This window comes from Schistocerca nitens, chromosome 1 (assembly GCF_023898315.1).
Source record: "Schistocerca nitens isolate TAMUIC-IGC-003100 chromosome 1, iqSchNite1.1, whole genome shotgun sequence".
NCBI classification, from domain to species: Eukaryota; Metazoa; Arthropoda; class Insecta; order Orthoptera; family Acrididae; genus Schistocerca; species Schistocerca nitens.
In genome coordinates, this window is record NC_064614.1 from 1025415572 (window position 1) to 1025439305 (window position 23734).

The following is a 23734-nucleotide window of genomic DNA, read 5'->3' on the forward strand; positions in this document are numbered from 1 at the left end:
CACCGACCGGCGATAATGAATGCAGACAGACAAAAAGACAATTGAAGACATCAGGACTTCACAGGTAAATGATGGCCAACGTCTGGCAGATCATAAGTTTTTGGCATCTCCTCTTCTACAACTTTTCTCACTATTTTTCCCCCTGTTGGTCAGATGTACACAGCTGGCTTTGAAGCACGTAAAAATGACATGCAATAAATATCAATTGAGATGATATCTACTAAATTCGTCGATATGAATATGATAACAGTTCAATGGAATGAGACAAAGTAGGTAGAGGTAACATTATGTACATCCTGTGTACAAAGAAAGACTATGGAGAGAGTTTCTCAAATTTGAGAGTTTAACATATTTGTGGAATTACCTCTATGGAAAGAAGTTTAATAACAGAGCATGCTGCTTTAACGAGGCTACTAGATTTGAGAGACCCATCCAGTAGACGAAAGTGGGCATTACATCTCAGTGAAGTAATCCACAAACCCGGGAAGAAGCAAGGTACTGCCGATGTTATAAGCAGGAAGATAGCAGTGGCACAAGCACTGCGTCAAGACTTTACTGAGAGAGAAGCTAACAGAATGCTGACAGAGTGTAAGCCATATAAAAGACAGCAGCAGGGTGACGGATTATTGTGTAGGGAGATGAAATTAGGATGATGAGAGGCTGTACCAGCAAAGCTGAGGGAAGAGATACTGATGGAAATACATGATCACGTTTTACCTAGCCATGGAGGGTGCAGAACGACGAACGAGAGGGTGCCTGAAAACCACTGGTGGAGAGGACAGAAAAATGAGGTAGATCAGTACTGCAAGAATTGTGTGCAGCGTCTGTGGCATGTAGATTTTATTCGGAAACAAGTACTATCGCAAAATTTTTCAGAAGCAATGGAACCCTTTCGTTTTATTGGGGTGGATGTGCTAGGACTGTTCATTCAAATGTCAGAAGGAAATAGTTTTGCGTCAACCGTAATAGGTCATTTTTCTCGTTAGATCATGGCGGTGCCAATGCCAGACCCGCAGGCAGTCAAAGTCGTGCAGATGTTGGTGAAGAGATGTGTTGAGTAGTAAGAGAGTTAGGGAGGTATCAGACGGACAAAAGATGTCGCTCATAGCACATGCAAAATTGAAGGGTCAGATCCGGGAAGTAGTGAGAGTAGTGCCACATGAAGCATGGAAGTTGAAAAGTGGATGGATAGATGCTGGAGGCAGGATACGTAAGCCAGCATTTGGGACAGCAGATGCAAGTGACATAGGTCAGGACATGGAAACAAAATCCATAAGAGAATTAACAGAAGGGAATAGGACAACTGTTCAAATGGCTCTAAGCACTATTGGACTTAACATCTGAGGTCATCAGTCCCCTAGACTTAGAACTACTTAAACCTAACTAACCTAAGGACATCACACACATTCATGCCTAAGGCAGGTTGCGAACCTGCGACTGTAGCAGCCACGTGGTTCCGGACTGAAGCGCCTAGAACCGATCGGTCACAGCGGCCGGCCTAGAACAACTGTGGAGTAGCATGCCACATAGAGCATGGATGCAAGAATTACATTAACAGGACTGTTGCCGTCACAAGTGGATAGTATCTGAAGATTAAATAGTGGAGCTGACGAACTTGCAAGAAGCCACTCACCAGGCATTATGGAGACACTGGATCTGGTCATATTGTGACCCAAGCAGTATCTGAAGGGTTTGAGAAAAAAAACGGGGAGAACTGTCATCAGAACTACAGTTAGTAGAGCAGCCTAGCAGATTAACCTGCCTTTCTGTTACCTTGGGGAAATGGTGAAAGTAGAAACAGGTAACGCATGGATGTATGTGTCGATGAAAGTACTGATGGTGGGCAAGTAGGCATTATTCAAAAGTTACACGATGTACACCTTCTCGTTCGGCTAGAAACAATGGGTGTTAGGTAGTTCCTATTTAGTTTCCCAGACTAACGCAGCAGAAGACCGAAAATTATTTTCTTAAAACTGTCATTGGCCACAGTAGCCTAGGCATCTAATTCTGTAATAGTTTTACCTCACGAGTCTCTAAACAGAGTTTGGTTAGTGTTGTATAAGGTTTTCTTTAAAAATCTCAGTAACCACCTAGAAAGAGACGCAGCCATTAATCTATGGTATGGCGGATTTTAGAAGTGAGTGTAACACGAAGGATCACCTAGAATGCTGCCAGGGAGTTACATAAAGCTAATTTTGTCTGTGTTTTTGGACAAGTTTTTGACTGTGTTTCAGCAAACTCTGCGTCGAAGGCATATGCGGAGGAAGGAATTTAATCGACACATGTCAGGTTAATAAGTAACTGTGGTAAAGTTACAGCTCTACTACGACTGTAGGAACAGAAAGGAAAAATCATTATTAAACAAATATTTTCAGGCTTTCAGGTAAAATTTATGGCTAAAAAACGTACTACTGTGTGACATATGCATTGAACTGGTATGAGGAAAGGGACAACCCATTCAAGCATCGTATGAAAAATATAATCATAAAAAGAGCAAGATGTTGCGCACCAATATGTTTTGAAGAACAGAAATACGTGCAAAAAGTACATGTCCGAATACAGTCCTAACGATCCCCTTGGGTTGCACGCGTGTGAAGTACATCTTCTGTGTAGCAACTGAATTGCATTAGCGACATCCTCTTTTGGCAGTGCAATGTATGTATTAAAACTTATTGAAAATAACTAGAATAGCATAAACAGTTGAGGGATAATTACTGTGCAAGACTCTTATGGGAAACATAAAAGTTTTTGACAATTAGTGAACTGAAGTGAACTCTTAATGAACGTGACTTTCGGAAACCCACACTGGACGATTAAAAGGAGACAGTTTAATAAGCTACAAATGACATGTCTTTCAGAGGTAGTTGGCGTGACTCGATTTTCCTGTGACTGTCGCAACCCACGTGATGTAAGGCTAGCTAGACTCTCCCGCCTTGCTGATCCCGCGTGCCTGACGGGAGAAGCGGCTGATGGCGCAGCGTCTGCAGGTACGTCGCCTCTGCAGACCTCCGCAGGCCCTGTCGCCTTCAAAAACGTTAAGCTGTGTGCAACCACCAGTATCGTCAGAAGAGCAACTCCCTATGCGAAACTACAGCATTAATTCTAGAAGTTAGATGTATGGCTGCGACACTGTAAGATCTGCAATATTTATCTAGCCGTGTGATAATCCTTGCGCCAGAATCAAAAGCACTAATTTAAAGAAAAATTCTAAATAATGCAGCTTTTATGCGTAAACTGTATAGACCCTTTTGAATTCATCAGAATGAACTAAGAACCTTTCATTAAACCTTTCTCTGTCAACCGTATGAACTTTCATCCTTCCAGTATAAGGCAACTGTCTGCTCCTCACTACTTCCTTTGTATTCAATATGGTCTTAAATCATATTCGTAGCTATTTTAATCCTGTCTCTCCGTCACAATGGTGATTTACATTCTCACCTATTCTGTTGTTCTACTATTAACTACGATTACTTGTATTGTTGCAGATTATTATGATCTTTCAGCGATGTTCATGTCTGTGATTCTAACAAGTTTATGAGACTTACTGTACGTTATTCCGTGTAGCGAATTGAGGTAAGTGTGTGGTTAAACATACGCAACATACCAAAGACAAAATCCGTTTGGGGCATTAGAACTGTGCTTTACGCTAGATCTTATTTCGATATTTCTGCATCCATTGTGGCACGTCGCTTAAATGTCCCTTATGGCACAAAACATAAGGTGCATAAAATGTTGCGCAGCGAGCATGGTCTGACCCTTGTTCAAACTTATCTTGCTCTCAGAAAATGTTGATCAAGTGCCTGTACAACATTGAGTTCAATCTTTCTTGAATTATCATTTCCTTTACAACTTTACCATAAAATTAGTGGACTTTATACCCTGTCACAATCGATGGATAACAGCAATAGAACTCTGTATTAGGTTGAAATACCAATAAAGTGTCTGACGCTAGTGGAACTCTCGCCTTCAAGTAAAGTGAATTTTTCTTCTTCTTCTTCTTCTTGTTCTCCTTCTTCTTCTGCCGCTAATCCATTGATGCATGCCCGCATCTCGTGGTCGTGTGGTAGCGTTCTCGCTTCCCACGCCCGGGTTCCCGGGTTCGATTCCCGGCGGGGTCAGGGATTTTCTCTGCCTCGTGATGGCTGGGTGTTGTGTGCTGTCCTTAGGTTAGTTAGGTTTAAGTAGTTCTAAGTTCTAGGGGACTGATGACCATAGATGTTAAGTCCCATAGTGCTCAGAGCCATTTGAACCATTTGAACCATTGATGCATGTTTGCGAACGCACGATGCATGTTTATTATTATTATTTATTGTTCTGCGTCTGATAATCCTGTTCACTGCTTTATGTTATGCAATCAAGATAGCCCTCTTGGCCCTTTTCTTCTTTTCCTTCAGTCTTACTTTCTCCTTACCAACTTTGGAAGCAGAGTTTATGTGTTCCGTAATATTTGTTGTAGGTCTGTAGTTTTTCTTCTTTTACAGGTTGTTTACATTTCTCGCTGTTTGTGTATTCTTTGCAACAATTCGGTGTTAGTTACTCTAGCTGTTCATGTTATTCCAAACATTCTGTAGCAAATGCATATTTTAAAAGCCACTATCATCCTTGCTATTGTAATATGTAGTGTCCGTCCTTCCGAACAATATGTAAGTGCAGAACAGATATAGCATCTTACCAATCGAACTCTACGGTTCAGGTCTAGGTCTGTACTTGCCACAATTTTCTTAAATTTTATGAAGGCGCTACGTGCGTTCTCTGTACGGTATTTCACGGCCATGTCTTCTCTCCAGTTTTCACAGAGTCACATTTCAAGGAATTTGCTCTTTGTATTTAAAAAATAGCCATCAAATCTTAGATCTGCATTTGTACAGGGTATGGCTGTCGTGTGACTATCATGTAACTCCTCTTTTTAATTTTGATATGCAGACACGGATCAACGCTTTAACCTATTTCTCTGACGAGTTGTAGATCACACATATTGTCAACAGTCAAGACCGTATCATCAGCATAGATAATGTTGTTGATGAAAACTCCGTTAACCTTTATACCTCTTTCTGATAAGTACCTTCTGAGTACAAACTGTATAACAGCAGTGACAGAACTCATCGTTATTAGACTTCTCTACAGATATTAACCAAGACGGTGACTCATTATCAAACTTAACATATGCACATATGCTGTTTGATTACAAAATAAATTCTCTACACAGCACATATCCTTGTGATCTATAGCCATTCTTGTTTTAGAATTTCCACAAATATATGAAGGCTTTTTCATAATCAATACAACAAAGGCCTATAGTTTTATCCTGATCATAGAACTTTTGCTGTAGGACTTGTAATGCAACTGTTGCCAGTGTTGTACCTAAACCTTTCCTAAACTCTAACTGTGCCTCACTAGTGAGTTTCTGACATTTGTCGTACACTTTCAACAGATGACTTTCTGAAATATTTCCAGTGAATGGGTCATAAGATTAATGAAACTATGATCTCCACTTTTTCTCGTGTTCCTCTTTTTGAGTAAGCTGATAATAGCCATTGGGCAGGATAATGACCTGCCCCGTAAATTTTGTTAAAATGGTCATGTAAGACTCTGTTACCTTCTTCATCAACAAGCTTAATGAGTTCCACAGGAATTTCATCAGGCCCTGTTGCCTTATTTGTTTTTCAGTTTCCCGTGACGTTCCCAATTTCATTTTTAGTAATTGGAGGTCCTGTTAGATTATTCTCAGCAACGCAACATTTGGTTTATCATCTGAAAAGAAGATATATAGTCTTCCCACATCTGTTTCTCTGCCACAGCATCAAGAACTATTTTTCTTTATCTTTGTTTATCGTTAAGGAGATATTTTTCCTAACATATATCCCAGAAGTTTCATTTAGTTTCTTATTTAAGTTAAAATCATCGCTTGAAGCTCGTAAGCTTTCAGTTTCTTCACATTGGTGTCGTAACATTTGTTTTTTGCTGCTCTTCCCTTTGCTATTACAAATTTCTGAACCATATTATAATTAGTTAGATCTACCTGGCTACTTGCTTTCTGCATTCATCTATCAGTGAAAGAATTGCATCAGACATCCATTTCTTTTTCCTGTCTCTTGTTTTGTTCCTGATCAGTGGTTATCATAATACTTTTCATCTCTTCCCATACTCTGGTACAGTTTCTTTGATTAATCAGTGGGGGTCATTGCTCTCACAATTTTGCTGTTGATATCCATGCTGATTGCACTTATCGGATCAGTGTGTTTGTGTTTCTCATAAGCTATTTATTTGTTGAATTGGTTTTTGTAGTAATAATAACGGTAGTTGTTGTGTGATAATGAAATAGGAATTTCAACTTATTAAAGACTTCAGGCTATGTTTTCAGTTTTATCAGGAAATCAGTTCATTTCACAACTAAAACTGCAAATTTTGTGATTTTTTATATTTCCTTTCCATGTATTGCACGCATCAAAGAAAAACACTACGCGTTACACAAATGTTAGCAATAGAAGAACGTTTTTAATCAGTATATAATTATAATATTATATCTTTTTGTGTCAGTGCCCGACATTCAAATAACGTTGCAAGCTCTCTCTAAAGAAGTTTTAAATTTTAAAAAAACACTCTATATGATTGTTATTTCTGATATTATGTTCCCTGAGGATTTCAGCAGCATTGTTGTTCGCAGTAAACAGAAGAGTAGAGTGAGCTTTAGAAAAAATAAAAAATGTGACATTTAGATCATAAAATTACTATAGTGTTTAAGCTATTTCATTTAAGCATTTAACTTCATCGTAAGTCTCGTATTGTTAATGCTAAGCAGGATTCAGAGCTATGTTCTGAAATTCCTTTCAAATAAAATTCTACATATGTACCACAATGTGGCCAGTCAGTTTGGCCTCTGTTTGAAGTACCAAGGAAATAGAAAACACACCGACGTCACGTTCATTAACGCCACATAACAAACACAACATCTGTTTTAAGATGGCACCTAGTTTGATTCGTCTCTCAGATATTCTTATAGAAAATTGCTTTATAATGGAAGATGACTAAGGATCTCAGGAACAGACTTTACTTCATGGCATTTGTATTGACTTACTGTCGTACATCGGTGCTCATTACCTTTCAACATAGTTATTGTGGTTGTTCAGATCTTTGTTCCGTCACTAACTTACTTCACGCGCATTCGTAGATTCTGCGTCGGAAGCGCCATCGTGGGCCAGTTGTTAACGCCGCTGGCTAAGTGATGATGAGGTGCAGGTTGCACCGACACCTTACGTTGTTCCGCGGTGGGAGGACATAAAACATTTTCTCAGCCTATGGAGACCGAATGGCGAGTTCTTTGCGCACATTAGTGTCGTAATAATATTCCAAAAGTGACTCCCAGCCTAGATCATATACTTACTCAACTGCATTAAGCCTCTGCAAAAATATAACAACGAGGTACTGGCCATTAAAAGCTGTTATGAACAGAATGAGTTCATTATGCTTGTTGATTACGTTTAAGGGAAGAAATTCACAAGACGCCAGATTGGGGGATGTAGGTGGCTCTTTACCTCCATTCAGAGCAGTACAACTATTTCATTTGAGTTATCAAGGAAAGTATTTGTTATCAACCAGTTATCTCACAAGTGAAAACATATTCTGTGCACACTGCCAAATATCTTTGTCTTGTTGCCATTACAAAAACCTCCCGTTTCTACATGTATTTATCTCATCAGGTGGTATTCAACCCACGCATCTGCTAATGTGTCCACCTTTAGACATGTTTCGCTACACCATATCATCGGCCGATGTGGCACAATGGTCACCGAAAAGAAGTCGTATTTGGAGGTGCGCGTTTCAAATCCCTGTCTAACTACTTAGCCGGCCGGTGTGGGCGAGCGGTTCTAGGCGCTTCAGTCTGGAACCGCGCGGCCGCTACGGTTGCTGGTTCGAATCCTACCCAGGGCATGGATGTGTGTGACGTCCTTAGGTTAGTTATGTTCAAGTAGTTCTAAGTTCTAGGGGACTGATGACCTCAGATGTTAAGTCCCATAGTGCTCAGAGCCATTTGATCTAACGACTTAGATTTGTTATTGTTGTGATATTAAGTCTGAAGACCGGTTTGATGCAGTTCTCCACGCTAGACCATCCTCTGAACGCTTCTTCATTTCTGCACAAATACTGAACCTACTTTATGTTTTATAAGCATGGAACAGTAACTGGGTCGGTAGTGATTAACACTTCATCAAGAGGAATTGTTGATAACTACTGCGAGTTATATTTGACGGAGAAATACTTTTTCCACTGTGTTGCACAAACTTCACGATGCCATATGTAATAAGCATGACCGTGCTGTTTCCTCTTTTCTAGGTCTGATCATGGCGGCAACGGCTGAGTCACCTGTGGCACTACTGGGCCGCAACGCATCTATGCTGCGACTGCTGGGGCTGTATCAACAAAAAAATGACGGCAGTAGACTCAAAGCCGCTCTTCTCTCCGCTTTCTCTCTCTTCTTTCTCCTCTATCACCCGGTCTTTGCTGCCTTGAAGCTCTACATGGACCCTCCAGAAGACCTAGTGGATTCTGCATTGTGCTCATTCGCTTTCATTGTCACTGATGGTGTTTTTATAAAGGTAAGATTGAAGCTTGACTTTTCACCATTTTCGTCTTTCTTTATCATTCTGGGCAACGACTACCTGCTCCTGCTGAGGTGTTGATAATCACGAGTGATTTGTGAAGCAGGAATTGTAAGAACGAATATTCAGTAATACTTTGGGAATTATCGTTTCAACGAGCAGGTCGTTTTGCACGCCGGTCCTCTGTGAGGTATGGGTAATGTAGTGAGCATCGAAGTGCGCTTGCGCCTTGCTCGTGATCATCTGGGATACAGTCGCTCGGTAACCTCCGACAGTTGTACTATCAACTACTCCACAATTTACGACCTGTGACAATATATTAGACACTCAGGGTTAATTCATGTTATGCAGGTGAGAGACAGCTAAACATTTGCCCACAAACCCAAAAGCCTCGATTTTTAGTAGCTGTCACTTTGAATTTCTTTATTACATTTTACTATTAGTCGTGGCATAGCAGTGGTAGAGGGGAAATTAGGTTGTCAACGCCGTCTGCATAGTTGCCAGATTTCTGGTAACCTAATTTGATAACGAGACGTTGCTAGATATCGGCCATCACTTCTCTCCTACTACTCTGACGTCACAATACAAGATGGCGGAAATAGACCACTTGTGCTAAGTACATGGTGTATCAAAAAGAATCATCCAATTTAAAAAATCGTAACTATTATGTTGCAATATGGTGAGCAAGATGTGTGAGACATGCGAAGTACCCTCAAACTTCAAGAAGAATATAGTACATCTACATCTACATCTACATGATTACTCTACAATTCACATTTAAGTGCTTGGCAGAGGGTTCATCAAACCGAAATCATACTATCTCCCTACCATTCCACTCCCGGACAGCGCGCGGGAGAAACGAACACCTAAACCTTTCTGTTCGAGCTCTGATTTCTCTTATTTTATTTTGATGATCATTCCTACCTATGTAGGTTGGGTTCAACAAAATATTTTCGCATTCGGAAGAGAAAGTTGGTGACTGAAATTTCGTAAATAGATCTCGCCGCGACGAAAAAGTCTTTGCTTTAATGACTTCCATCCCAACTCGCGTATCATATCTACCACACTCTCTCCCCTATTACGTGATAATACAAAACGAGCTGCCCTTTTTTGCACCCTTTCGATGTCCTCCGTCAATCCCACCTGGTAAGGATCCCACACCGCGCAGCAATATTCTAACAGAGGACGAACGAGTGTATTGTAAGCTGTCTCTCTAGAGGACTTGTTGCATCTTCTAAGTGTCCTGCCAATGAAACGCAACCTTCGGCTCGCCTTTCCCCCAATATTGTCTATGTGGTCTTTCCAAGTCGTAATTCCAATCCCAAAGAAAGCAGGTGTTGACAGGTGTGAAAATTATCGAACTATCAGTTTAATAAGTCGCGGCTGCAAAATGCTAACACGATTTCTTTACAGGCGAATGGGAAAACCGATAGAAACCGGCCTCAAGGAAGATCAGTTCGGATTCCGTAGAAATGTTGGAAAACGTGAGGCGATACTGACCCTACGACTTATCTTAGAGGATTGATTAAGGAAAGGCAAACCTATGTTTCTAGTATTTTTAGACTTAGAGAAAGCTTTTGACAATGTTGACTGGAATACTCTCAATACAGGGAGCGAAAGGCTATTTACAATTTGTACAGAAACCAGATGGCAGTTATAAGAATCGAGGGACATCAAAGGGAAGCGGTGGTTGAGAAGGGAGTGAGACAGGGTTGTAGCCTATCCCCGATGTTATTCGATCTGTATACTGAGCAAGCAGTATAGGAAACAAAAGAAAAATTCGGAGTAGGAATTAAAATCCATGGAGAAGAAATAAAAACTTTGAAGGACCTGGCAGAGCAGTTGAACGGAATGGACAGTGTCCTGAAAGGAGGATATAAGATGAACATCAACAAAAGCAAGATTTAAGCGTCAGGAAGTCTTTTCTGAAAGTATTTGTATGGAGCGTAGCCATGTATGGAAGTGAAACTTAGACGATAAATAGTAGACAAGAAGAGAAAAGAAGCTTGGTGCTACTGAAGAATGCTGAAGATTAGATAGGTAGATCACGTAACTAATGAGGAGGTACTGAATAGAACTGGGGAGAAGAGGAATTTGTGGCACAACCTGACTAGAAGAAGGGATCGGTTGGTAGGACACGTTCTGAGATATGAAGGGATCATCAATTAAGTACTGAAGGGAACCGCGGAGGGTAAAAATCGTGGAGGGTGACCAAGACGTGAATACACTAAACATATTCAGAAGGATGTAGGTTGCAGTAGTTACTCAGATATGAAGAAACTTGCACAGGATAGAGTAGCATGGAGAGCTGTATCAAACCAGTCTCTGGACTGAAGACCACAACAACAACAACATCTACAAAATACTGTTGGAAAGTGCAAACTCTCTAACTATGCATGGTTCCCGATAGGTAGCAGCAGTGTGCGCCCACTTCAGTTCTATCAAAAATGGTGTTCAGATAACAGAAAGCGTTCTGTGCTCTACATTTTGCGCAGTGCGGGTCGGTAATAACAATTCAGCGTGCCTTTCGTACCAGGTATGGTGTGGACCGCTGCTGCAGCACAGAGCGTTAGACGATGGCATGAACAGTTCCGAGAAACAGATTGTTTGTGTAAAGGCAAATAGCCTGTCCGTCACCTAGTGTCTGACACAGACGTCGAACACATCCGCTACTGTTAAAAGAAGCACATATCTCGATATGCTTGAGAAGTTTTTTTTCCCACAGCTGGAGACTGATTCGAACGACTTCATTCTCCAACAGGATGGGGCAGCACCACACTGGCATCTGGAAGTACGGCAATTTTTAAATCAAATCTTAATGATGGGTCGGTCACTGTGGACCACATGATTTAGCCTTATATTTCTGACCTCCGAGGTCAGCAGACCTGACTGTATGTGATTATTTCTTGTGGGGTTTATAAAAGACTTTGTTTATGTACCTCCGTTACCAACAACAATGAATGAACTGAGACATTGCATAAGCGCAGGTGTGGAAGCTTAAGCTCAAGACATGCTCGCTGCAGTGTGGGAACAATTTGAATACCATATTGACATCTGCTGTCCATCTCCGGATACTTTTGATCACATAGTGTATGTATTTGGTATCAACTGCGGCAAAGAAACAACAGAAAGCTATCAGCAAATCTATTTTTAATTTATTCCTTTTGCAGACTGTTCTCATAGTTTTCTTTTTACTAATTTCTTCCTAAAAAACTACTTAATGTTCTGGAAATCCATTTTTGCAACTACTAAATAACGTGTATTTTTTTAACACACGAGTTTTATCTTCTTCGTTTAAAGGCTCTTCAATGGTTGCATTCTCTTCTGATTTCAGTTTTCTTGTGGAAGTGCCCACTGTATGCATATTTCCCAGTTATTCCTGCTTTTGATATTTGTGTTGGCCTAACTTCATTTTGGCTTGCAGCGTAATAGATTCTTGACGTAAAACACGGAAACGATAAAGCACAGTTGACATTAATGTACGTTATGCTGACTGAACGTATGTAACAGGCATTTTATAATGTCTATAAGAAGACCGAAACTAATAGTGATGCATTATTTTTTTGCTGTTATACATAGAGAAATATGTAGCGCTACAAGCCAATGTGGAACTAGCTCAAAAACTCCTGCTAAACGTAGGAATAACTAGAATATGTTCATGCAGACGACATTTCTAGATGTATGTGGAAATCTAAAGAAAATGCAACGACTGACGATGTTTTAAATAAAATAAAACGAAAATATTTTACTAGTTGCGAAGACGCATTTGACATATCTCAAGTAATTATACCGCAACTACGAACACTAGGTCGAGACAAATGTGGAAAACAGTGATACCGACTATGGACTGACACTTTCTGCTTTCAGACTGCAATTTTCATCGCAGACAGAGGCATGTTGCACCAGATGCTAGAGGTACTGTCTGACTCCAGGAGGCTGTACGGTCGTCAAGAGGCAAGCAAGAAGATTCGAGGACGTTACGAGGACCTCGCCGAACGAGTGCTGCTGTATATGCAGGTTAAGTTCTACGTTGATGCACTGAAATTTGCAATTGTCCATTGTGAATTTACCTACGTAGTGAGTAATATTACGCAACCTGAAATTTAAAGTTGGGAGGGAAAGAACTACGTTGTTGCACATGAGATGTTGGATGCTGTGGCGAGTAATGGCTGCCGTGTTGCAAATACTTGTTCTTATATGTGCATACAGTTGTGACTGCTGTAATAAACTGAATAAATCACAATTATATTTTTCGTCTGTAGCGAGCCATCGAAGACAATGTACTTCTTGTAGCAACATGTTAAAAAAGTCCCTGAACAAACTCCGAAATTTTGCTGATCGGTCACCCTTTGGAAAGAAATACAGCATTGTTTCTGCGTGTCATGATTTCAACATAACTTTGGATGGTTTTCGGAGGTACGTGACACCAGATGTGCAATTGCAGTACTTTACGGAACTGTGGTTGTGACCAGGGTGCTGGCTTTCGATAGCATCCCAGGTATGATCCAGTGGGTTCAGTTCAGGTAAATCTGGTGGCCAAGACATCAACGTGAGACAAGTATCATACCTCTCAAGCCGTTACAGCACGAGTCCGGCCTTGTTACACTGACATTTATCATGTCGAAGATGCCAACGGGAGTCAGAGATGCTCTATAATGTTCGCGTAGCCCACAGCTGTCACTGTGTCTGCAATGACCATAAGGTGAACGTCCCCCCATGGCACAACACTGGTCAGCTGGCCTATGTCCTAGTGCAAGTACATGTTTCGAGCAGTCGTTCGCTGGACGACGGCGTGTCCGCACACAACCATCAACCTGGTGTAAGAAAAACTGCCATTCGTCCAACCAGGCGACAGGTTTAGACTGATCCACAGCCCGATGTCAAGGGTCACGTGCGCACTGTAATCGGTACTGAGGTGTCGTTGTGTCAACATTGCAGGACGAAGAAGTCGTCTGCTGCGAATCCCCATGTTCAACAATCTGTTCCGCGTAATTTACAAGAATCGAAGTCGCGGGGTCCATACGACACATATCGAACGTGCGGTCGTAAATCGATCATGCAACTCTAGTGGCGGGCGTTGTGATCAATTATTTGTGATCGTCATTTTATCTGTTTTCCATCGTTCCCTGAGTTGCTCTAAATTACATACCTCCGCTAATTATTTGTGAGTTGCTAGGGAATCCTAGACGATTTATGTCGTTAGTGAGTGGGATGTCTGGTGTTCTTGAGGTTTTTTCGGCGGATTCTCTCACCTGGAAAAATCTAATTCCATGTTTATCCAGCGTTGAAAATTGTTCGACTTTTTGTCACAAATATGGACTACTACCGGACGAGGAAAGAAGGGACTGTGTAGGCTGTGGTGGTGCGAAGTGTGTAAAACTTCGTAAGAACAGTTTCGATACCGTTTACAATTTCATTGCGGACAGTGCGGAAGACGAACGAGTAGCTATCAGGAAGAATACATGGATCGACTCTTCCAAATTATCCATCCAGACCACCGTAATGGACTTTCACATGATAACAAGACCGACAACGTGTAAGGTAAGTCGTGTCCTTTGCAATTACAAGTATTTTTGTAACGCTCTCCATTTGTCATTGCTTTAGCGACCACCGTAAACAAACTCATAACGCCCGTCACCAGAGTCGCATGATCGATTTACGCTCTCATGTTCGATATGTATTGTTTTAACCCCGCGACTTCGATAGGCAATTATTCTTAGAAATTACCTTGTTCTGGAACATTTGCGATTGCACCAACATTGTACTTCATCGACAGATCTGCCATACATCACGCCTGTACTGCTTTACAGAGCCTCTGACCTTCACGCTGTGTGATGAGGCATGTACGTCCAATAGCTTGTCGCCTAGTCGTGGTTTCGCCTTCTTAAACCACTTTCCATACATTCTCACGACAGTAGCTTCGGAACAGCTGACCAACTTCGCTGTTTCCGAGATGCTCATTCCTACGCAACTGACCTTAACAATGTATCCTTTGTGAAAGTCGTGTCAGTTGATTTCCATATTCATGGCCCATATCGACGGTAGAACGACTCCCCATTCGTCTCTGCTCCGCGTGTACAGGGTGTTTCCGTAACAGCGTGCAAAATGTGTGTCAGGACGTAGAGAATGCTCCACTGAACTAAAAATATTTTCGCATTCAGAGGAGAAAGTTAGTGACTGGAATTTCGTGAGAAGATTCCGTCGCAACGAAAAACGCCTTTGTTTTAATGATGTCCAGCGCAAATCCTGTATCATTTCAGTGACACTCTCTCCCTTATTTCACGATAACACAAAACATGCTGCCCATCTTTGAACTTTTTCGATGTACTCCGTCAATCCTACCTGGTATGGATCCCACACCACGCAGCAGTATTCTAAAAGAGGACGGACAAGCGTAGTGTAGGCAGTCTCCTTAGTAGATCTGTTACATTTTGTGAGTGTCCTGCCAATAAAACGCAGTCTTTGGTTAGCATTCCCCACATTCATAATTGTAATTTCTAGGTATTTAGTTGAATTTACGGCCTTTACATTTGAATGATTTATCGTGTAACCGAAGTTTAACGGATTCCTTTTAGAAGTCATGTGGATGACCCCACACTTTTCGCTATGTAGCGTGAACTGCCAATTTTCGCACTATTCAGATATATCGCGGTCACCGAATATGTCCTTTAGAAGGTTCATCGCCTTGGGGGCGATATGTGCAGTCGTCCCATCCTGTTGGAACGAGGCATTCTCAATTTCGAACTCATCCAGTTTACCTAGGAAGGGCTCCAGAATGCAAGTGCAGTACCATTCTACATTTATGGTGTCCTGAAAGAAGATCGGCCCAATGATGCGTTTACGAGTCACGGTGCACCAAACACGAACCTTCTGATCATGCAATGGGGTCACCTTAAATTCATGCGGATTCTCCATAATCCACACATGACTATTCTAGCTATTCATGTAACAGGAGAGGTGAAACCATGCCTCATCCATGAAAAACGTTGTGTCAAGAATCCGCTCACTACTGCCCTGCAGGAAGGAGAGAAACCAGTGTCCCTCAGTTCATGCACGACTGAAACTTTGTAAGGATACATGGACGTCCGGAGAATCCTGTGAGTGGAGCCCACGGGTGCATGGGCCTGCTGAGCTAGGCGTCTGACCGATTTCTTTGGACTTTGCAGCAACATGTCTTGCACCTCCGCCACCTTCGGATGTGGATGTGGATAGCCTGCCTGATCTTGGAGCATTATGACCGCTTCCGGTCTTTCAAAACTTGGCGATGAGGCTCCGTACAGCATTGTGGTTAGGCATCTTCACTCCAGGGAACTTTGCTGAAAATGCAGCTTCTACTGCTGAGGTAAACTTGTCTCCATTGCAGAACACATGCTCCACAAGAAACACTCTTTGTTCAATCGTCAGCGTGATGATCTGGATCACCTTCATGTCACACAAGACGTTGGTCTTGAATCAAACCAGACCTGCGAACAAAAATACAAATACCTGGTCAAATATGGTTAAGATATGTCAAACAATGGAAAATGTTGTATTAATAATTGACAATCATATCAGTCATTACTTAGCACACCGCAACATGACACTGCGTAGTTACTTTCTGAACACGTGGGTAATCTCTATATTGTATAATACGCAAAGTCCCAACTGATTGACTCACTGAGGCTAACTGTCTCATCACCTCCTAATCACTAAGCATAGAACCTTGAAATTTAGTTTCGGCGTGGATTTTATACTCTAGGCGTCGTTTAAGAAGAGGTTTTTCGAAATTCCAATCCTCAGGGGGGATGGGGGGGGGGGGGGGGAATAGTGGATGATTTTTTTTTTTGAAAAATGTCGCTATTAAGGCAGCTTTGAAGCTAGACCTACAAGAATTAGTAATTGGTTTGTCAGTCAGAAATAAAGAAATACGTGCTTTAGCATTTTTGTAAATTTAGCGCTATCGGGGTGGAACAGTGGGCGAAGATTTTTTTGAAAATATATCTTTATTAAAGAACTACTATAGTATTTGAAAGCTACATCTATGTACATTTGTTTTTTACTATTCGGTTACAAGTAAAAAAAATGTGTTTCAGTGTTTTTGGAAATTGAATCCCTATGGGGGTGAAATAGGGGATGAGATTTTTTATGAAAATATTTTATTATTAAACCATTTAAAGCTAAATATATGAAAATTTAAATTTGGCTCCTCAGTAGAAATAAAAAAGTACGTGTTTCACTGCTTTTGGAAATTCAAACCGCATGGAGGTGAAACATGTAATGAAACTGTTTATGGAACTATTTCATTATGCAAGCATGTTTGACGCTAAATTTGTGAAAATTTGTATGTTGCTGCTCTGTTGGAAATAAAACAAAAGCATGTCACTGTTTCTGGAAATTCAGCCCGTAAGGCGTAAACTAGGGGATGAAATTTTTTACGAATATATTTCTTTGTGAAAGCATTTTTAAAGCTAATTCTTGGTGTTTGGCTTCTCGGTTAGAGATGAAAAAAAATACGTGATTCACTGTTTTTGGAAGTTCAACCCCTAAGGGACTGAAATAGGGTCAGACTGATCCACTGACTCATCATTGTCCAGCCCGAATCGCTATGGATAGAAACTTGAAGCTCGGAGAGGGTGTTGATCCTGTACTCTAGGCATTGTTTAAGAAGTGATTGTCCGAACTCCCTTGATGGTTGGAGTTTTTACATCACAGTTACAGATAGTCGATGTAAACCAGTTATGTTGGTCACTGATGCATGCAGCGATCGTGTGAGACCCAACTCGCTTTATTTGTTCATGATACCCAGAAAATATTAGATACAGGCTCCCAGGCAGATGCTATTTTCCTTGACTTCCGGAAGGCGTTCGATGCAGTTCCGCACTGTCGCCTGATAAACAAAGTAAGAGCCTACGGAATATCAGACCAGCTGTGCGGCTGGAGTGAAGAGTGTTTAGCAAACAGAATACAGCATGTTGTTCCAATGGAGAGACGTCTACAGACGTGCCACAGGGGAGTGTTATGGGACCATAGCTTTTCACAATATATATAAATGACCTAGTAGAGAGTGTCGGAAGTTCCATGCGGCTGATGCTGTAGTATACAGAGAAGTGGCAGCATTAGAAAATTGTAGCGAAATGTAGGAAGATCTGCAGCGGCTAGGCACTTGGTGCAGGGAGTGGCAAGTGACTCTTAACATAGACAAATGTAATGTATTGTAAATACATAGAAAGAAAGATCCTTTATTGTATGATTATATACTAGCAAAGCAAACACTGGTAGCAGTTACTACTGTAAAATATCTGGGAGTATGCGTGCGGAACGATTTGAAGTCGAATGATCACATTAAATTAATTGTTGGTAAGGCGGGTGCCAGGTTGAGATTCATTGGGAGAGTCCTTAGAAAATGTAGGCCATCAACAAAGGAGGTGGCTTACAAAACACTCGTTCGACCTATACTTGAGTATTGCTCATCAGCGTGGGATCCGTACCAGATCGGGTTGACGGAAGAGATAGAGAAGATCCAAAGAAGAGCGGCGCGTTTCGTCACAGGGTTATTTGGTAAGCGTGATAGCGTTACGGAGATGTTTAGCAAACTCACGTGGCAGAATCTGCAAGAGAGGCGCTCTGCATCGCAGTGTAGCTTGCTGTCCAGGTTTCGAGAGGGTGCGTTTCTGGATGAGGTATCGAATATATTGCTTCCCCCTACTTATACCTCCCGAGGAGATCACGAATGTAAAATTAGAGAGATTCGAGCGCGCATGGAGGCTTTCCGGCAGTCGTTCTTCCCGCGAACCATACGTGACTGGAAGAGAAAAGGGAGGTAATGACAGTGGCACGAAAGTGCCCTCCGCCACACACCGTTGGGTGGCTTGCGGAGTATAAATGTAGGTGTAGATGTAGATATATGTATCGAGACAGCCCCTCCAGCATAAACTAAGAGTTGGAGATGGAGCACTGAAGCGCTGAAACTGGTAGCTACACGATAAATGAGATCATAAGGACAGCTGTAGGCGTTTCATTTTCTTACAAAAATAAATTTTTTGTCTGTATTTTAATTTTTTGTACTTCAGTATGAGACATTTTCTAAGGGGAAAGTGGAGTTGTGGTGCACACTTTGCTGTCCAGGTGTCGACGATGGTGGCCTCCGTCGGCTGGCTGGCGGCCCCTCTCCTGTACCGCGCGGTCCTCGCAGCCTCAGGCGAGTCCGGGGAAGTCCCGCGCAAACTGCCGCTGCCAGTCTGGCTGCCGGTGGACGTCCAGGCGACACCCACTTACGAGATACTCTACATCGTAGAGGTCTACTGCGTCATTCTCAGCGGCCTCGCCACCCTCTGTACAGACGTCCTCTTCATTAGGCTCATGCTCATGGTGACCGCCGAGCTTCACGTTCTGAACTACAATGTTGCGACTATGGCCAAGTGGCGTGAGGGAGTTTCAGATGAACGACATGATTATGGTCATCAACAAAATACTGAAGTCCAGGACTCCTACATGGTAGGTAGAGCACTTCAAATGGCAGAAACATCCTATGAAGATGGCTCTGACTACCAGTTGTACCAACAACTAGTGACCAACGTTCGCCATCATCTGATCATCCTCAGGTTTGTAACACCTAGTTACTCTTGATAAAGCATTAGTCGTAGTTCATCGATTAATTCACTATTTTGATTTAGAAACTAGTCATATTTTATTCTGCACTCAGCGACTGATTACTGTATGAAACGTCCCCTCAGAAAAATTATAAATGACTGTGCTTAAACTGACACACAATATTTTTAGCGCAACGCAATCTGACTTTCAATAATCCCTACAAAAGAATGGCCCTAACTAACAATAACCTATACCTTTCATGAATCACTTACCTCACAAAAATCTTCGTTACTCGAACTACTGCAATACAACGAGCGCCAATACTGCCAGCTAGATAAAAGATTCTAACTACTGTATATATATACCGTGTGTACCGTGATGTGCCTACAACCCCAGAGGATATGAAACAACGTATTGTGGCAGGCTGCGGCGACATTACACCAGATGTACTGCGGCGTGTACGACATTCATTACGCCAGAGATTGCAATTGTGTGGAGCAAATGATGGTCACCACATTTAACATCTATTGGCCTGACATGTCGGGACACACTCTATTCCACTCAGTAATTGAAAACGGAAACCACGTGTGTACGTGTACCTCACCCCTCATGGTAATGTACATGTGCGTCAGTGAAAAAGACCAATAAAAAGGTGTTAGCATGTGGACGTAATGTGCTGTTCCAGTCTCTTCTGTACCTAAGGTCCATCACCGTTCCCTTTGGATCCCTACGTAATTCGGTGCTCTCCGATACACACGAACGAACAGCGGAGGAGTGGTACTCAAGCGTCAACTTTAGGTTCCAATATCTCTGGATGTAATTAACATTTTACAATGCAACAAACGGCACTGATTACGCATTTGTTTATATGTTCAGATGTGTTAACAAAACTAACGTGGTTCCATTTAAAAAAAGGTAGGTTTGTGTTAAAAACATACTTCCGTGCATTTTTTTATGGTTTGTATTAACCATTTACACTAGCCCCTCTCCTCACGTTCGGTCTGTGGAATCGATTCGTCAGTATTTGATGTGGTTTACGAAATATATCCAGCGGTAATGTTGAGTGACTCACCCTATATATATCAGTTCATGACATCCAATCTTACAAATTTACTGTCTCTGAGAGACACACGTCCAGATCATCCGCTCTCAAAACTCCGCCATCTCTCTCCCTACATTCACCACCGCTGGCGGCTCACCTCCAACTGCGCAACGCTACGCGCTGTTAACAGCCAACTGCCCAACACTACAATAGCAAATTCCAACAATGCAAACCAGCCACAGACTGCACACAGCACAGTCACCGATTTTCATATAGAGCGCTACATGGCGTTACCAACATAAAAACCTAAACAGCCTGCTTACAACTGGTATACTTTCTGGTTTTCTTGCGAGTTGTTGTTTCTATATTTCCGTACGAGACTTCTATGACTGACCCAGTTCTCTTCCTCAGTTTCTTCGAGATGTATTCCTGTGAGTACTAGCTGCCCATACTGCACCAGACTAAACTATTCACTGATCTCACGCCGCTGTTTATAGCCGAATTCGACTGCTGGCTCCCATTTTGCACTTTGATATTCGTTTGTTATTCAGACCCCAGAGTGCGATCCTGTGAAACGCATATTCTGCCAACATTTTACAGCTCTGATAAATGAGATATTAATGAATTAAGACCCACAACCCAAACCCTGTTTAAACTGAAACCTTCGCCATAGTTTATTAGATTTTCCGACGTCTTCATTTCGATAGGCTCCATAATTATGCCATCAGAGAAACATGGTGTTTTCTCCACGACACTTACAATATTTCATTTCACGGTTATATTCATGGCACTGCTCGGTGACACAGATTTGCTTGGTTGTTTTAGTCCGGTTGTAAGCTCTATGTTTGAACTACCACTTTATAACTTTTGTTAGGTAAAATCGTTGTTGTGTACACTCCTTATTGTGTAATTGCTTTGTAGATTATTAGAACTACTTAAACCTAAATAAACTAAGGACATCACACACACCCATCCCCGAGGCAGGATTCGGTGGTCGCACGGTTCCAGACTGTAGCGCCTAGAACTGCTTGGCCACCCCCGCCGGCTACGTCACTGCACCATAACCTTTGTCCCTTTTGCTATAAATTTCTAACTTTGTAATGTTTCATCGTATTCTTTCAAATGTAGAATGGAAATTTTTACTCGTGATTGCTGTGTAATCTTGAATCTGTGTAGCTTGTATACTCTGATGCTAACCTTATTATGAGTATATGGCTGTGGAATTTTCTGAATATGAAACATGTCTGTACATCGCTATGAATGTACCGCTGCCGATTAAAACTTTGGAAACGCGACTAACGCAACACACTAACATGCTTAATACGGTGCCAGAAAACCGTTGGCATTCAAAACAACTTCCATTCATCTCGGCATGGCTAAATACAGGTCGTGTATGGTTCTCAGGGGAATTTTACACCATTCTTCCTCCAAAATACCGGCAGGTTCAGGTAAAAATGAAGGGAGACGGTAGCAACTGCGCTCTCTACTCTCCAAAGTAGATAGTACTGAGATCTATGTTCACAAAACCAGTCCTGGACGATTCGAGCTTTGTGAAGAGGGACCCTGTCATCTAGGAACACAGCATCTCTATTGGAGAACAAACATTAAGTCATGGTATGCAACTGATCAGCCAGAATGGTTCCATAATTCCTATGGAATACCATAATATGGTAGTCCACGCCATGTTTCACGCTTGAGACCTAGACTCGGTCAGAAGTTGTTAACAGTGTGAAACAAGACTCATCCAGCCGGCCGGTGTGGCCAAGCGGTTCTAGGCGCTTCAGTCTGGAACCGCGTGACCGCTACGGTCGCAGGTTCGAATCCTGCCTCGGGCATGGTTGTATGTGATGTCCTTAGGTTAGTTAGGTTTAAGTAGTTCTAAGTTCTAGGGGTCTGATGACCACAGATGTTAAGTCCCATAGTGCTCAGAGCCATTTGACTCATCCGACCAAATGACATTCTTTCATTCCTCCCTAGCCCAGGTTTTACTACTTCACCACCACCTTCCCTGTTACGGGCAATTGCATAATAGGTGAGTGGTTTTGAAATTCCAGTTCGCCCTGCAATTCCCTGTTGATGGAGGCTCCTTCATGTTCTTTCTTGAGTGTGACATTCAGTTCCGCACTGAATTTTGCAGCTGCCGTCCTCTTATGTTTCGTCAAAATCCTCTTCAATAACCACTGGCCATGATCACTCAGCACACACATTCATCAGCTTTATGACTTATAAGACCATGGTCTCGCACTTTCCCTGTATGTGATATAAATCTTCGATACAGTTCCTCTTGAAGCACCAAACACTTTGGCTGTCTTGGTTATGAATCCACCCACAATACGAGCACCAACAATTTTCCAACTTTCGAATCCACTTAGCTCCAACATAATGCACTCACAACTGCAAAGAACCCTATTCTGACCACGACTGACTTTTGTAACGTTTGTCGAAATTGAAAGGCGCCGTTCGTGATCAAACACAACAGTGCAACCTGTAGGCTTGGCTACCTCCTCCATTTATGTTAAAATTTGCATTTTTCGCAGTTTTACCATGTTTTTGTTTAAACTTTGCAGAATAGTACAAAATTTTCTTAAAACAATATTAAACATACAATAAGGAATTTGATATAGCAGATGGGATTGACAACTTTTCAACAAACAAGGCTTTGATATTGATTGACGTATAGGAAAGCATTTCTCGTTACCAATACTAATCACAACGTATATAGAAATAGGTCATTATTCACCATTCCCGGAAAACTCACGAACATTGTTTTCTCTTCGCCCTGGTTCTGAGCACTATGGGACTCAACATCTGAGGTCATCAGTCCCCTAGAACTTAGAACTACTTAAACCTAACTAACCTAAGGACATCACACACATCCATGCCCGAGGCAGGATTCGAACCTGAGACCGTAGCGGTCACGCGGTTCCAGACTGAAGCGCTAGAACCGCTAGGCCAGACCAGCCGGCTCTTGGCCCTGATATTAATTCTTGCCTGAGCAGTAAAGATAACAAAACTCAGCTTTGCTCTCCCACCACACCTGTGATGTAACACTTTGATCCACGTTGAACTGAAATAAATTATGTGGCTCTTCCTAAAATCGTTGTTAAGCACTCATAAAATAAATCAAGCAAGTAGCAATCCATATGAGCATGCTCAAAATCACAGCGCTGTGTGTCAGCATGCCTGTACTCAGTATGTTTTCTGTCATCAAACCAAGATAAGATGGTCCAGGATTAAGTCAATGAAAAACCTGTTTCCGTTTAGTTCCCTCATTTTAACTAAGAAAGCATGGGCATTAAAAGACTAAATTTTAAAAGTATAAACATATCTCTGTTCAAACACCATTAAACTAAGAATCGCCGGCCGCGGTGGTCTAGCGGTTCTAGGCGCGCAGTCCGGAACCGCGCGACTGCTACGGTCGCAGGTTCGAATCCTGCCTCGGGCATGGATGTGTGTGATGTCCTTAGGTTAGTTAGGTTTAAGTAGTTCTAAGTTCTAGGGGACTGATGACCACAGATGTTAAGTC

General features: G+C 41.9%; 1 protein-coding gene across 1 annotated transcript in view; it reads left to right on the forward strand.

Moving 5' to 3' along the window:
- Positions 1–1095: 1095 nt before the first annotated feature.
- LOC126222426 (uncharacterized) overlaps positions 1096–23734 on the forward strand; it is a 41193-nt gene continuing 18554 nt past the window's right edge. Inside the window, exons 1-4 of the mRNA XM_049942184.1 lie at positions 1096–1249; positions 8332–8594; positions 12465–12614; positions 18702–19177. Coding sequence (XP_049798141.1) covers positions 1096–1249; positions 8332–8594; positions 12465–12614; positions 18702–19177 — 1043 coding nt within the window. The remainder of the gene's footprint in view (positions 1250–8331; positions 8595–12464; positions 12615–18701; positions 19178–23734) is intronic.